Genomic DNA, 12,787 nt, shown 5'->3' with positions numbered 1-12,787 from the left:
ACTTTGACATCGAGATCAAATCCATGTCTTGACCAAGTACTTGGATGTTCTTTGCATGTTTCCATCAACCACTTATATGCCGCAAGGTCAACTTTTTTCATTTCATCCATGACATCTTTGAAGTCTTGTTCTGTGTAGGCTTTAATAGCAATTCAAAAAAGTTTCCTCAGCTTAGACTTGGAAATTTAGCTTTGAAGTTTGTATACAAATACCTAGCACAACACCTCTGTCGTAAAGTTGGAAATACTGAATTAATTGCCTTTTCAACCCCTTTTGCCTATCACTCATGAAAGTATTAACTCTTTCATCTTGCATATATATGTATGTAAGCAATCAAAAAAGTATTTCCAACTATCTCCATTTTCCCCTTCACAAACCATCACTATAAATAGGAAAAAGTAGTATTAGAATAATATAAATATGAAAATAATTTTAAAAAATTTGAAGTAAAATAATAAGGAAATAGTAATACCCGCAATTGGAAAAATTCCAAAGTTCGCATCCAAAACCACTGCAGTAAGTAATTCACCCTTGTATGGTCCCTTTAAGAAACAACCATCCACTCCACTAAAAGGTTTGCATCCTTTAATATACCCTTGGAGTTGTGCTTCAAAACTTATGAAAATTCTTTCAAATTTAGGTGCACAATATGGATTACATGTTAGAGTGTATACTAAAAGTCTAGCTTTTGTAAACATTTATTTGTTGAAATAAAAGAATCACATTGGTCAATATCTGCATTTATTTGTTAAATGTAATTGTTCAATTAATTTATATAGTAGACAACATGGAGTGTGGTGTCACACTCAGAAGATCATGTTGTCGGTTCTCTATAAATTATAAACAAGTTGCTCACGACTAAAATGGAAAGGAACAAACCATCAGAATAGTCGTAGTATAATTAAGTATTAGTTTATCTTGACTAATAAATTACACTGATACACTTTAAGTGTATTGAGTAGGACCATTTAGGTAAGTTCTTTTTGTATTGACTTAGTAAAAGAACTAGACCTTAGTTATTATAGAAGTATGTGCTCTTAATCCTAATATAATAACAAGCACATATATTTAATATTTATTTCTTTGACTTATCAAAGGGTGAGGTTTAGCTCGATAAATCAATATGCCTGATAAGTTGGGAAATGATATTACTTATAGTGTATGTTGTTGATTATAGAAGGAATCTGTGTCCTAGTTATCTAGGTTGAGAATATCCCCAAGAGGAGCTCATAAGGATTGCCATGTTAAACCCTGCAGGTGGACCTAGTCCGACATGACAATTAAGTTGAGTGGTACTACTCTTGGAGCTAGATATTAATTAAGTGAGTTGTCAGTAACTTACTTAATTAGTGGACATTCGTAATCTTAAACACAGAGAGACTAACACACTCATGATAAGAAGGAGCTCATAATGTAATTTGGGATTGGTGCGGTAGTGCGGTAATAACTTTCTAGTGGAATGAGTTATTATCGATGAACTTGAGTTGTGTGTTCGGAACGAACACGGGATACTCAAGCTCATCGGAAGGCCAAAACCAATTTCTCCTCTAGGTCCCTGTCGTAGCTTCATTAAAGCCTCAAGTCCATCCAAAGAAAGGCCCGTCTTGGTGTCCAAGAAGGGGGCCGGCCCATTGACCAAGCAATGGCTGACCACATCTCCTCTTAATAGGGCCGACCCTATTGCTAGGTGACCAAGCATGTAGGGGCCGGCCACAATTATTTCAAATAGGAGGGGTGTTTTGAATTTTTAAAATCTTCTCTTTGTAGAAAACTATAAGTTTTAAAAGAGAGATTTTAATTTTTTAAAACTATCCTTATTTGAATTAGGCCACATGTTTTAATAGAGAGTTTTAAAAGTTTTAAATCTTTCTTTTTTTAACCATCCTCATGGTTTAAGAAAAAAAGGGAGATAAGTTTTAAAATTAAAATTTTCTATTATCATGTTAAAAAAGGAAATTTTGTTAGAGAAGTTTTAAATTTTAAAGCATGGTTTTAATTTTTAGAACTTTCCTTTTTTAACTCTAGGAAAGAGGGCATGTAAAATTTTATAAGAGTTTTTTCTTCTTGTAAAATTTTATAAAAAATTACTTTTCTTTCCTAAATATGGTGGCCGGCCACCTTGCTTGGTGCCCAAGCAAGGGGTCGGCCAAAACACAATCCTAAACCTAATAGGATTGATCACAACCATTGATTGGTGATTGATTCAATCAAGAGGAAAGAAAAGGAAAAATAAAAAGGAAAAAGGAAAAACTCTTGGATGATTTTATTTTTTGTAAAAGGTTTTTTTCCTTATTTGCCTTGGGCAAGTAATATAAAAGAAGGGGTGAGGGGGCTTCATGAGATACAACTCTTATTCTCTTGCATGGAGATCTCTTGGTGGTCGACCCTCTCCCTTCTCCCTTTCCCTTTGCTCTCTTCTCCTTGGTGGTGGTGGTGGCCGGATTTTAGAAGAAGAGGAGGAAGCTTTTGGGTGGTGTTCATCTTGGAAGATTGTCGCCCACACAACATCCAAGGCGAGGCGAGGAATACGGCAGAAGATCTCGAGGTCATTAGCTTACAAAGAGAAGGTATAACTAGTAATTTTCTTCCGCATCATACTAGTTATTTTCTTTGTAAGAATTCTAAATACAAGAGACAATTAGATCTAGTTTATCGAATTTAGTTTTCGAGTTTGTGTTTTCTTCTTTTTCGAATTTGTGATTCGATTGTTCTTTTTGGTTAACCTAGAGTTATTTAAGGAAATAAATATTAACTTTCCTTAAAAGGCTTTGCCTAGGCGGTGGTGGTTGTTCTCATATTCAAGAAGGCCATGTGCTTCGCCATGCAGTCCTGGAAGTCAATTTTGGAAATTAATATTTATGAAATTAATAACTTAGGTAGATTTGAATCAATAGTGTTAAGTTCCGCTTGCGATTCAAATCTAAACCATTAAGAACAAATAAGTTAAATTTGGAATCAATGATGTTAAGTTCCATCTGCGATTCCTAATTTAACTTCTAAAGAACACAATAGGTTATTTAAGGAAAGGTTCGACACTTGTATAAAAATTTTTGTACAGTGAAACCGGTACGTTTTCCTAGGACTAACCAACATTACAAATATCAAGGTCATCACATTTCAATTTTACATAAGCTCCACTATTTGATTCCTTAATTGCAGCAATGTATCTTGGTATACTAGCATAATTGTCTTCATGCTCTCCTGACACTACAAATAGAAGATGAAGAAGAGAGGAAGAAGACAAAGTGGAAAAATGGTTTCTTAATTCGATACATTATTGTAAATAATTTAAATAATATTTATACACAGTTTACATAGGAGAGAATGATTCTCTATCCCTTGATTGTATCATAATTAATATGAGTAATAAATATTCGATGATCCTTCCCTTGATTGTAGCCTAATTAATATGAGTAATTAATATGAATAAATATTCGATGATCCTCAATCCCTTGATTGTAGCTTGTGATTGTCTCATCTTTATGAAAGTTTGGTATGATTATTTCTTTCCTTATCATCCCCCCGCAAACGAGGCAGTGTAGCACACCCATGAGTTTGTCACGTAAAAGAGTAAATCGGTAGAAGAGAGACCCTTCGTAAGAATGTTAGCCAACTGATCTTGAGTGGAGATATATTAGATGATGAGAGTCTTGCGAGCAACACGTTCACGAATAAAGTGGAAGTCAATCTCAATATGTTTTGTACGAGCGTGAAAGATGGGATTGACAGTGAAGGAAGTCGTGCCAATGTTGTCACACCAAAGAACTGGGGGAGATAGCATAGACACTCGGAGTTCACCCAATAAAGATTGAAGCCAACAGAGTTCCACAGTATCATGAGCTAGTGCTCTATATTCGGACTCAGTACTAGATCGAGCAACAACTTGTTGTTTCTTTGAATTCCAAGAGATGAGATTGTTACAAAGGAATATACAATAGCCAGTGGTTGACCGACGATCATCGGGACAACCAACCCAATTAGCATATGAGTATGCTTTCAGAGTGAGAGAAGTTGCTGGGTGCAACATGAGGCCATGACGAAGATATTCGAGAATTCGTTTGATTGCAATCCAGTGAGTCGTAGTGGGTTTATGCATAAATTGACAGGCTCGATTGACAACAAATGCTAATTTAGGACGAGTGAGTGTCAAGTACTGTAAGCACCAACAATGCTCCGATATATGTGAGGGTTGGGAAGCGGGTCTCCATCATGTTTAGATAAAGAGGAACCTCCAGAAATGGGGGTGTGAGCGGTTTAGCCTGATGCATGTTTGCTCGAGAGAGAATGTCATCAATATATTTGGACTGACATAGGAAGCGACCAGTTGCGGTGCGAGTAACCTCAATCCCAAGGAAGTAGTGTAGCTTGCCTAGATCCTTGAGAGGAAAGGAGGTGCCTAGATGCGCAATTGTAGATGCAATAAAGGAGGAAGAGCTGTTGGTGAAGATGATGTCATCCACATAAACCAAGAGATATGTCGTGATTTGTGTAGAGTGAAAAAGGAAGAGTGATGTATCTGACCTGGACTCAGTAAACCCTAGTGAGAGTAAGGAAGCACGTAGGGTGACATGCCATGCTCGAAGGGCCTGCTTGAGACCGTAGATGGCTTTATGTAGCCGGCAGACGTGGTCAGGTTGGTCACGATGAATAAAGCTAGGAGGTTGAGCCATATATACCTCCTCATGAAGAGTGCCATGAAGAAAAGCGTTGCTGACATCTAGCTGGTATATGGGCCACCCGTGGGTGATGGAGATAGAGGGAATAGTCTGGATAGTTGTGGGTTTGACAACTGGACTAAACGTCTCTGCATAGTCAAGACCAGGTTTTGGTGAAAGCCTTTAGCAACAAGGCGAGCTTTGTACCTATCAATAGAAACATCTGCTTTACATTTAATTTTGAATACCCATTTACATCCCACGATGTTTTGGTGAGTTGAGCGTGGAACTAGTGACCACGTGTGGTTCGGAAGAAGGGCATTATAGTCAGAAGTCATGCAGACCGCCAAGCTGAGTCTTTGTTGGCAGTGGTGAAGCATGTCGATTTTGGGGAGTCAGTCTTGACTATATGGGCACCTCGAGTCTTAACACGAGTGTGCATAGGATGAGTAGAGCAAGCAGGAGCTCGAAGGAGAGACTCGGGAGGTAGAGAAGAGTTATCTGGAGTCGAGTTAGGTAGAGCCAACAAGGAGATAGACGCATCGATAGTAGAATCTACCGAGGATGGTCATTCATTAATAGTAGGAGGATTAGTGACTGGACATTGTGGTGTACTCTATGATCCTGAAAGAGATTGTGCTGCAACCTGTAGATCAGGAGGAACAGGTACTGGACAAGGGGAGGAGATAATCTGATAAGGTGGTGATGATGATGCAGTGAAAGGAAAACTCATCTCGTCGAATTGAACATGACGAGAGATGAATATCCATCCTGTTCACATATGAAGGCACTTGTAACCCTTATGAGAAGAGCTATACACAAGAAATACACATTTGACTGAGCGGAAGTCAAACTTTTGTTGATTGTATGATCGTGTTAGTGGAAAGCATGCACACCCAAACACTTTCATAAAGCTATAGTTTGGAGATCAACCAAATAATACCTTAAATGGAGATCGTCGGGCCAGAACTGGCATAGGTAGACGATTGATAAGGTAGGTAGCGATAAAAAAAACTTCATCCCAATAGCAGAGGGGCATAGATGCATGAGCAAGCATGACAAGACATGTCTTTGTGAGGTGTCGAATTTTGCATTCGGCAATGCCATTTTGTTCACTGGTATGTGGACATGATAGGCGAAGTTGAATACCATGAAGTGCATCAAATTACTGAGAGATTGAAACTTACCTCCCCAATCAGTTTATAGACTTTTGATTCGACAATTGAACTGAGTCTTAACCAAAGCTTTGAACTGAGTAAATATGTGAATCACATCTGACTTGCATTTGATAGGATATAGCCAAGTGTAGTGACTGAAATCATCCATAAAGTGTACAAAATAGTGACAACTAGAATTAAAGAGGATTGAGACAGGTCCCTAAACATCAGAGTGAATCAAATCTAAAGGTGCAGTAGATTTAATCATAGATAGTTCAAAAGGCAATTTACGAGCCTTGCCTAAATGACATGCATCACAAGAAGAAACAGTCTTATTGTCTAACACAGACAGCTGAAAATGCGAAATAACATAAGAGGCTGTAGCTGTGGATGGATGGCCTAAGCATTGATGCCAGATGGTAGTGGAGCACCGTGTACCAACAAGGGCTTGTTTGTGGGGCACGCTATGTTGATGAGGACAATAGAGCCCACCTTTAAGAAATCCTCAAAGGAGTTCCATCTTCGTGTACCGGTCCTTTACAACACAATATGTTGGATGAAATTCAAGGAAAACATTATTATCAACACTGAATCGAGCGATACTCAATAAATTTTTGGTAATTACAAGCACATGTAATATATTAGCCAAGTGTAGTGATTTGTCCAAGCTAGGAATAGTAGAGTTACCAATACTAGCAATATAAAGTGTCTTACCATTACCAACAACAATAGTTTTAGTACCTTGATATGGAGCATGAACTTGGAGATTTCCCAGATTTGTTGTGATATGATCAGTAGCACCAAAGTCAAGATACCAAGATGGATCTGAAATAGTAGATGGTGCAGCCATCAGAGCGGTTGGTGTAGTAGTGTGCTGAAAATTTTGATCAAATCGGCGAAAGCAATTTATTGCAGAATGACCCTTGCCATTGTATATTTGAAAATATGGAGTAAAACGACAATTTCAACAACATGATCGAAACGAGAGCAGTTAGTGCATCGAAGATGACGATTACCACTATTTTGGGAGCCTCGGTGACCACGACCGCGGGATTAGACAGAGTTGTGCGTAGAAGCCCAATCAGAGTGCGGTCCATTTGGAGAAGAACCGTAGCTGGGCTGCCCAATTTGTTCAAGTCCTCCATTCATTGAAGAGTGAAGTGACCCATGGGAGAGAGACGGAGGATTTCTGCTGCTTGCTTGCCATTGTCGCTGGGAAAGTCGACTGTTGCCTCCTCGACACATGTTGCTGCGGTTGCTGCCAATTGAGAGATTGGCCATCGATGGTGTGTAGGTGAGTGACCCTATAACCGATATTCGTGGGAGAGGAGCATTCTCTCCATGCCATCAAACGACACTGTGTCGGGTCGCGTGGTAAGTGCGATGACGAGATTCATACTCTGGTCCTAGGCCGCCAAGTACGTGGAAGATGAGGTCGGGTCTTGAATGTCACTCCATCAACATAGGTGGATGCAGGTAACCTCTATGAATAACCAGAACCATTATTGCACACAATACTAACCCTCTATTATTCTTGATCTTTTTCAGTTTAAATCCTTCTTGAATTGTATATTTAGCAAGAATGTCCTTGAAATGTTGCACATTATCAAATATCTGCCATTCTTTCAAAATTATAATATGATTTCCATTATGATCATGTTGAAATTCAAAGTACTTCCCTTCTATGTTATCATTTACCCTCTGTTTGGATGGAGTGAGGGAAGGTTCATTAACGGAAAGGAAAGGGAGGGGAAGTGAGGGGAAGTAAAGTATTTAACTTCTCCTTGTTTGGGAGGGAGGGAAGGTTCATTAATGTAACATGTGTTACTTTGTTTGGGATGAAAGGAAGGGGAATGAAGGGAAAGTGAGGGGAAGTAAAGTATTTAACTTCTCCTTGTTTGGGAGGGAGGGAAGGTTCATTAACGTAACATGTGTTACTTTATTTGGGAGGAAAGGAAGGAGAATGAAGATTAAATAGATAAAGTTACAAAAATATCCATACTTTTTAAATTATGTTACTTCGTTCCTTTCTTGCAAATCTTCATCGGTGTTATAGATTGATCTTTATCTGAATTGTAATCACTTAAATTATCCTCCTCCTCATCATCATTTGACTCAATTAAGTGCACTCATCATTTTTAGCGTTTTCTTCAAATTCAGAATTACTCCATTCAAGAATCTCTTCAATATCTATGCTTTCCTCTTAATCTAATTCGTCATTTTCAATTAATTTTGTCGAAATCATATTTTCATCTCCATGAACTTCTGTCACTCGTGAGCTACCGATTATATTTTGAGAACTTTCAACTCCAGGACACTGTGTCATGTGTGAATTTACACAAACATTTTGCAATCCAATAGAAAGATATATTGCTATTAAACTTTGTATGTCTTCATCATTATTGAAAATAACCACATCACATGTGTCAAGCAAGATGCCTTCTACCATTACTCTATTACTTAACCAGCCTGTTCTATTTCCAAATGCAACGCCACAAACACCATTTATTAGAGACGAATACTCATAAGCAAGCAGTTGAACTCAAATTTTCTACAATCAATTTTTCTCCCAAGTAGGTGATCTCCAAATTAAACCACATTTCCTAGAACAATAAAAATATGGAGAAAATCAATGTGAGATTAGAAAAGTAGCTATAGAAATCTTGTAACTATAATGAAACATTTTATCAAACATCTTATATGTAACTATAATGCAGCATTTTAGATTCAGTTAAATTTGGGATGGACGACTTTGGCAGGCATGGATGAATTGCTTATAGTAATTAAGCTAGAAGGGATGTGAGATAGGATAAAGATTCTTTCTTCTAAGCTTGAAAGCCGACTATCTCTTTTTCTCTCCCAAAGCAACTGCCTAAGGCAAGAGGAAAAGCCTGACTAACATGTCTCTTGCTTGATTTAAAACCTTTGTAAGTACTTAAATTGAAGGAAAGTTCAAGAAAAATGAACATGCGTTCAAAGCGCTTTTCTTGCAAGAGAGTAAATTGTAGTTGTAGACTATTTTTTTTTTGAAAGAAGGGTTTTTGACCGCGGTGAAGATGTAGAAAGGGAATGGATGTAGTAAAATTAATTTTATTAAAATATTCATTAAATATATTTAATTATTGGAAATAAAAAGGTTTTTTTGTTTTTTATTTATTTAATTAGACAATTACATAAATACCTCCTATTTTGGAGGGAAATGTTGTCGGAAAATGGTGTGAGGGACTAAATTGAAGTAAATTAAAAGGTCAGGGATTATGTTGCAATTGAGTTGAAATCTCAGGGACCAAAATAAATTTTACCCCCAATTCCACAATTTGTTTGCTCCTCTTTTTCAATTTTTTGAAACTATAATATGGAATTTTTCTACCATATTATAATTAAAATGATTTGTATTAGTTTAGATTAAGTTAGAATGGACAATTAATATTGCATACCAAAAGGGTTATTTTTTTCCCTTTATATATATAAATTGCAAGGAGCTCACAAATAACTCAAATCGAGGAACAACATGGTAAAGTATGATAACTTTATGATGTGTTAAATAGATCGTCGAGAAACAATGGCTGCCATATAACACGCAAGCAGACATGACTAGCGAGACATTTCGGTTCACATGAATAATTTACATCACAAGGGATGTAATATTATTATCATTCAACTTAAATCCAAATCTATTAGAGATAATATCGCACACTCTGAGGTGATATCTATTGTCTATCCTACAGTAAAATACAGACAAATAAATAGAATATTTTACCTTAGTATCCGTTAAAAATTAACTTACATATCATAGCGAGTTAATGCTTATAGTCTGATCATGCACTGCTATTGAGACCACCTGAGCCAGTTAAAACCCAGTTGGGAATGACAGCAGTGCGTCAAAGCCTTCACCCGGAGAGGACTGTTCTTGCTGTCAATCGAATCAGATAAGAATGTTATTTAGATGATAAAATACAGATACAGCCATCTTTAAATTTAAAAGCACTAGGACTCATTTAAAAAGGAAAAAAAAAGAAGAAAAAGACAGAAATGTGTTGGTGTTTTACTTGGATCAATATTAGAGAGAAAAGAGCATATATGTTTATTATCGAGTTTAAGTTGAGTTCGTGTTTCCTAAACTTGCATATATTTATTTATCACCCATGCCAAGTATTTCAATGGGTTGGAGAAGCACATGTCTATTTACCATTAGGCAGTTTGAGATGCTGCAGACTGGGTAGTCTTGGGGACAGCAGCCGAAGTGGTCGTCGCAGCAGGTGGCACCCTCGAGCGGACAGAACTCCCAAATGAAGCAGCGATTGTCCTGCTCGTAGATGCAGCAGCATGTGGTGCTGCTGGGGCAGGTGTAGTTGTTATCGCAAGCGGTAAGAGGCTCGACGAGGGAAGGCGCAGAGGAAGAGGCAGCAGCGGCACTGCAGCAGGGTTGTTGTGCAGGCTGGCCCCTATTTTTACGGGGTAAGAAGCAAACCTTGCAATACCACATTTGCCAGTAGAGTTTGCAATGTTCCTTTCCATTCGGATGTAGCCAGACTCTCCCCAGGTTACACCCCATGAGTTCTTCACAATCCAGTAGTCCTTACCATTTTCAGTACCATAGCCTACTATGGTCATAGCATGATTTGATGAAATATTACAGCTTCCGGTGAATATTCCCTGCAAAATTATATTATGAAAGCATGTAGGAAGAGAAACATATTTTGTGTCATGGAATCTACATCTACTGGGACCTAGATTTCTAGAGCACTTGCAATACAGTAAACTATATCTATGGAGGAAAAACCTTGACAGCTTAGAAAAACTAGTCTTTGGCAATGATATAAAGCATGGAAGTGTGGAAGAAGACATATCAAAGTGGTTTATAAGAAATACGTCCCATAAAACCAATCCAATTGGCCACCTAAAGATTCACATCTGGATGTATTTCTTAACTGAACAATATGCTGAAATACTCATCAAGGATGATGAGATACACAAACAAGCTTTTGTGAGGAAAACAATGGATGGGATGATTCAAACCAATGCAATTACCAAACATTAATCATCTGGATGAATCTTACCGAATCATAAAGTTGGAAATCGCGTCCAACAGCATCCACAGTCACACTAACTGGTTGATTTGCCACCGTCTTCTGGAGAGACTTCTCATCGTTGGAAGGAACATTCTGATACGAATCAATTGACACAACATGAGCATTTTCCTGCATGAGAAAGGCAGACACCAAACGAGATTTATAAAGTCATCCACAATCAAAACATGAAGTATCTCTAGCTGCAAATGGTTAGTCGATAGATCACCTTGGTGGTATTGCAAATCCCATTTTGCCCCGTGTACGGGTAGTTCTCCTCACTGTTAATGCCACCATTGTTAATGATGAACTGGAACGCAACGTTCATCCATCCACCACTGCAGCCATGGTTGTCGATAGTACAGTCCACTAATTCCTGTTCCGACAGCGAAATCAGATTACCGGTGACGATTTGGTTGATACCTTCGACAGCAGCAATTGCAGAGAACGCCCAACAACTTCCTATAGACACCATCAAAGGCATAATTAGCATACCTGTTGAGAGCATTGAAACAAAGTACTTTACATCTCATCTTTGATTAGCCATAACTTACTAGAAATTTGTCACAAACTTATTATTTGATCTCAAAGGAAAATTTTCAGGGAGATGATCTGCTTAAGGCGGTAAATGAGTCAAACATTTGTGAGCAAACTCGGTACATTTAATATGCACAAGGTCAAATAGGTGAACAAGCTTGAATAACTTTATCAAACAAGCTTAAACAATGATTTGGCACGTTTACAACCCTATCCTCCACTTAATTTTAATAGTACTAGCTAGTAGCAAGTGAAAAATCTTCATTTGGTAAGTTCATCGATCGGGATTTAAAGATTTCGAGACTAGCGGTTGATGAATTTCTTGATCTAGCAAAATTTCCATAAAATAGGGGCTAACGAAGAGGTAGTAGCAGATCCCCATACCAGTTACTCCAAACAGCCCCTCTTTTGTCAAAAGTCCAACGAGAGGTAAAGAAAAAGGGAACTGGAAAAACGCTCTTCAAACAAAAGCAGGATATCTAACTTCACACACACACACACACACACACACACACACACACACACACACAAACAAAGTGAAGTCAACAAATGAAGAAATAGATTACCACAATTGCCCTGATTCTTTACGGCGGCGACGGCGCCCTTCTGCCTCCAATCGATGGAATCGGGCAGATCGTCCCCTTCTCTCAACCGGTACCTGCTGCTGATATTCTGGGGCGTGGATCTCCTAATCCTGGAGAAGTCCCTGAGGAACCTGGCACGGTACTCCTCGTTGGTGAGGTCGGCGAACTGGTTCATCCCGAGGCGAAAGGTGTGCTCCCCGCGGTTGGCCGCTGTATTGTGCTCATCCACGAACCGGAGGTTCTCCTTGAAGACCTCGAACCGGTATTCGTCCAGATCTAGGGATTTTTGGGAGTGGCGATGCTTGACCCTCCACTCCAGGTAGAGTATTCTCACCTCCTCATCGCTGCGGCCGGGGACGGCCCCAGATTGCCTGGAGAGGGTGAGGACGTTCAAATAGGGAACGGCGGAGACGGCAGCAAGGGCGGAGGACGAGAGGAGAAGGAGGATGGAAATGACGACGGCGGAAGCCATGAGCTAAAAGAGAAGAGCGATGTTTGGTGGAAAGGCTTCCTTTACATAGAAAATAAAAGAAGATAGTGAGCATTGTGGAGGTCAAGGTTGCCGCTTAAAATTTATTTTCTGGAAAATAATATATTTATTTATATTATTTTATTAATAATATATATTTAATCAATATATCTAACATGTGCAATCTATTTATTTATAGATAATTGACCAATTAAATAATGGAATAAGAGGTTGAGTTAGAATTATTGATTAGTCGAAGGGATTCGCTTTTTCAATATAGAAAGATAATTGATTGTGTATAAACTTTCTCTGTCGT

At 38.4% G+C, this 12,787-nt stretch overlaps 1 protein-coding gene across 1 annotated transcript; it reads right to left on the bottom strand.

The window, feature by feature from the left end:
• Nucleotides 1-9,423: 9,423 nt before the first annotated feature.
• LOC121971326 (zingipain-2-like) lies at nucleotides 9,424-12,544 on the bottom strand. The gene is made up of 5 exons (XM_042522522.1): nucleotides 11,985-12,544; nucleotides 11,111-11,343; nucleotides 10,873-11,013; nucleotides 10,002-10,468; nucleotides 9,424-9,725 (listed from the first exon to the last, which is right to left on the bottom strand). Exons 1-4 carry the CDS (start codon nucleotides 12,472-12,474, stop codon nucleotides 10,004-10,006), a joined length of 1,329 nt encoding a protein of 442 aa, XP_042378456.1. The 5' UTR covers nucleotides 12,475-12,544; the 3' UTR covers nucleotides 9,424-9,725; nucleotides 10,002-10,003.
• Between the last annotated feature and the right edge of the window lie 243 nt (nucleotides 12,545-12,787).

This window comes from Zingiber officinale, chromosome 4A (assembly GCF_018446385.1).
Source record: "Zingiber officinale cultivar Zhangliang chromosome 4A, Zo_v1.1, whole genome shotgun sequence".
Lineage (NCBI taxonomy): Eukaryota > Viridiplantae > Streptophyta > Magnoliopsida > Zingiberales > Zingiberaceae > Zingiber > Zingiber officinale.
The sequence above is the reverse complement of the archived record's forward strand: the minus strand, read 5'-3'. Positions and strand labels throughout refer to the sequence as shown.

Bases quoted from the DNA above. Each gene is read 5' to 3' on its own strand.
- LOC121971326 (XM_042522522.1), bottom strand. From the start codon at position 12,474: ATGGCTTCCGCCGTCGTCATTTCCATCCTCCTTCTCCTCTCGTCCTCC. The intron at 11,344-11,984 runs GTAATCTATTTC...TGGTGTCTATAG, and splicing joins AAAGAATCAGGGCAATTGTG to GAAGTTGTTGGGCGTTCTCT. The intron at 11,014-11,110 runs GTGATCTATCGA...TTTCTCATGCAG, and splicing joins GGATTTGCAATACCACCAAG to GAAAATGCTCATGTTGTGTC.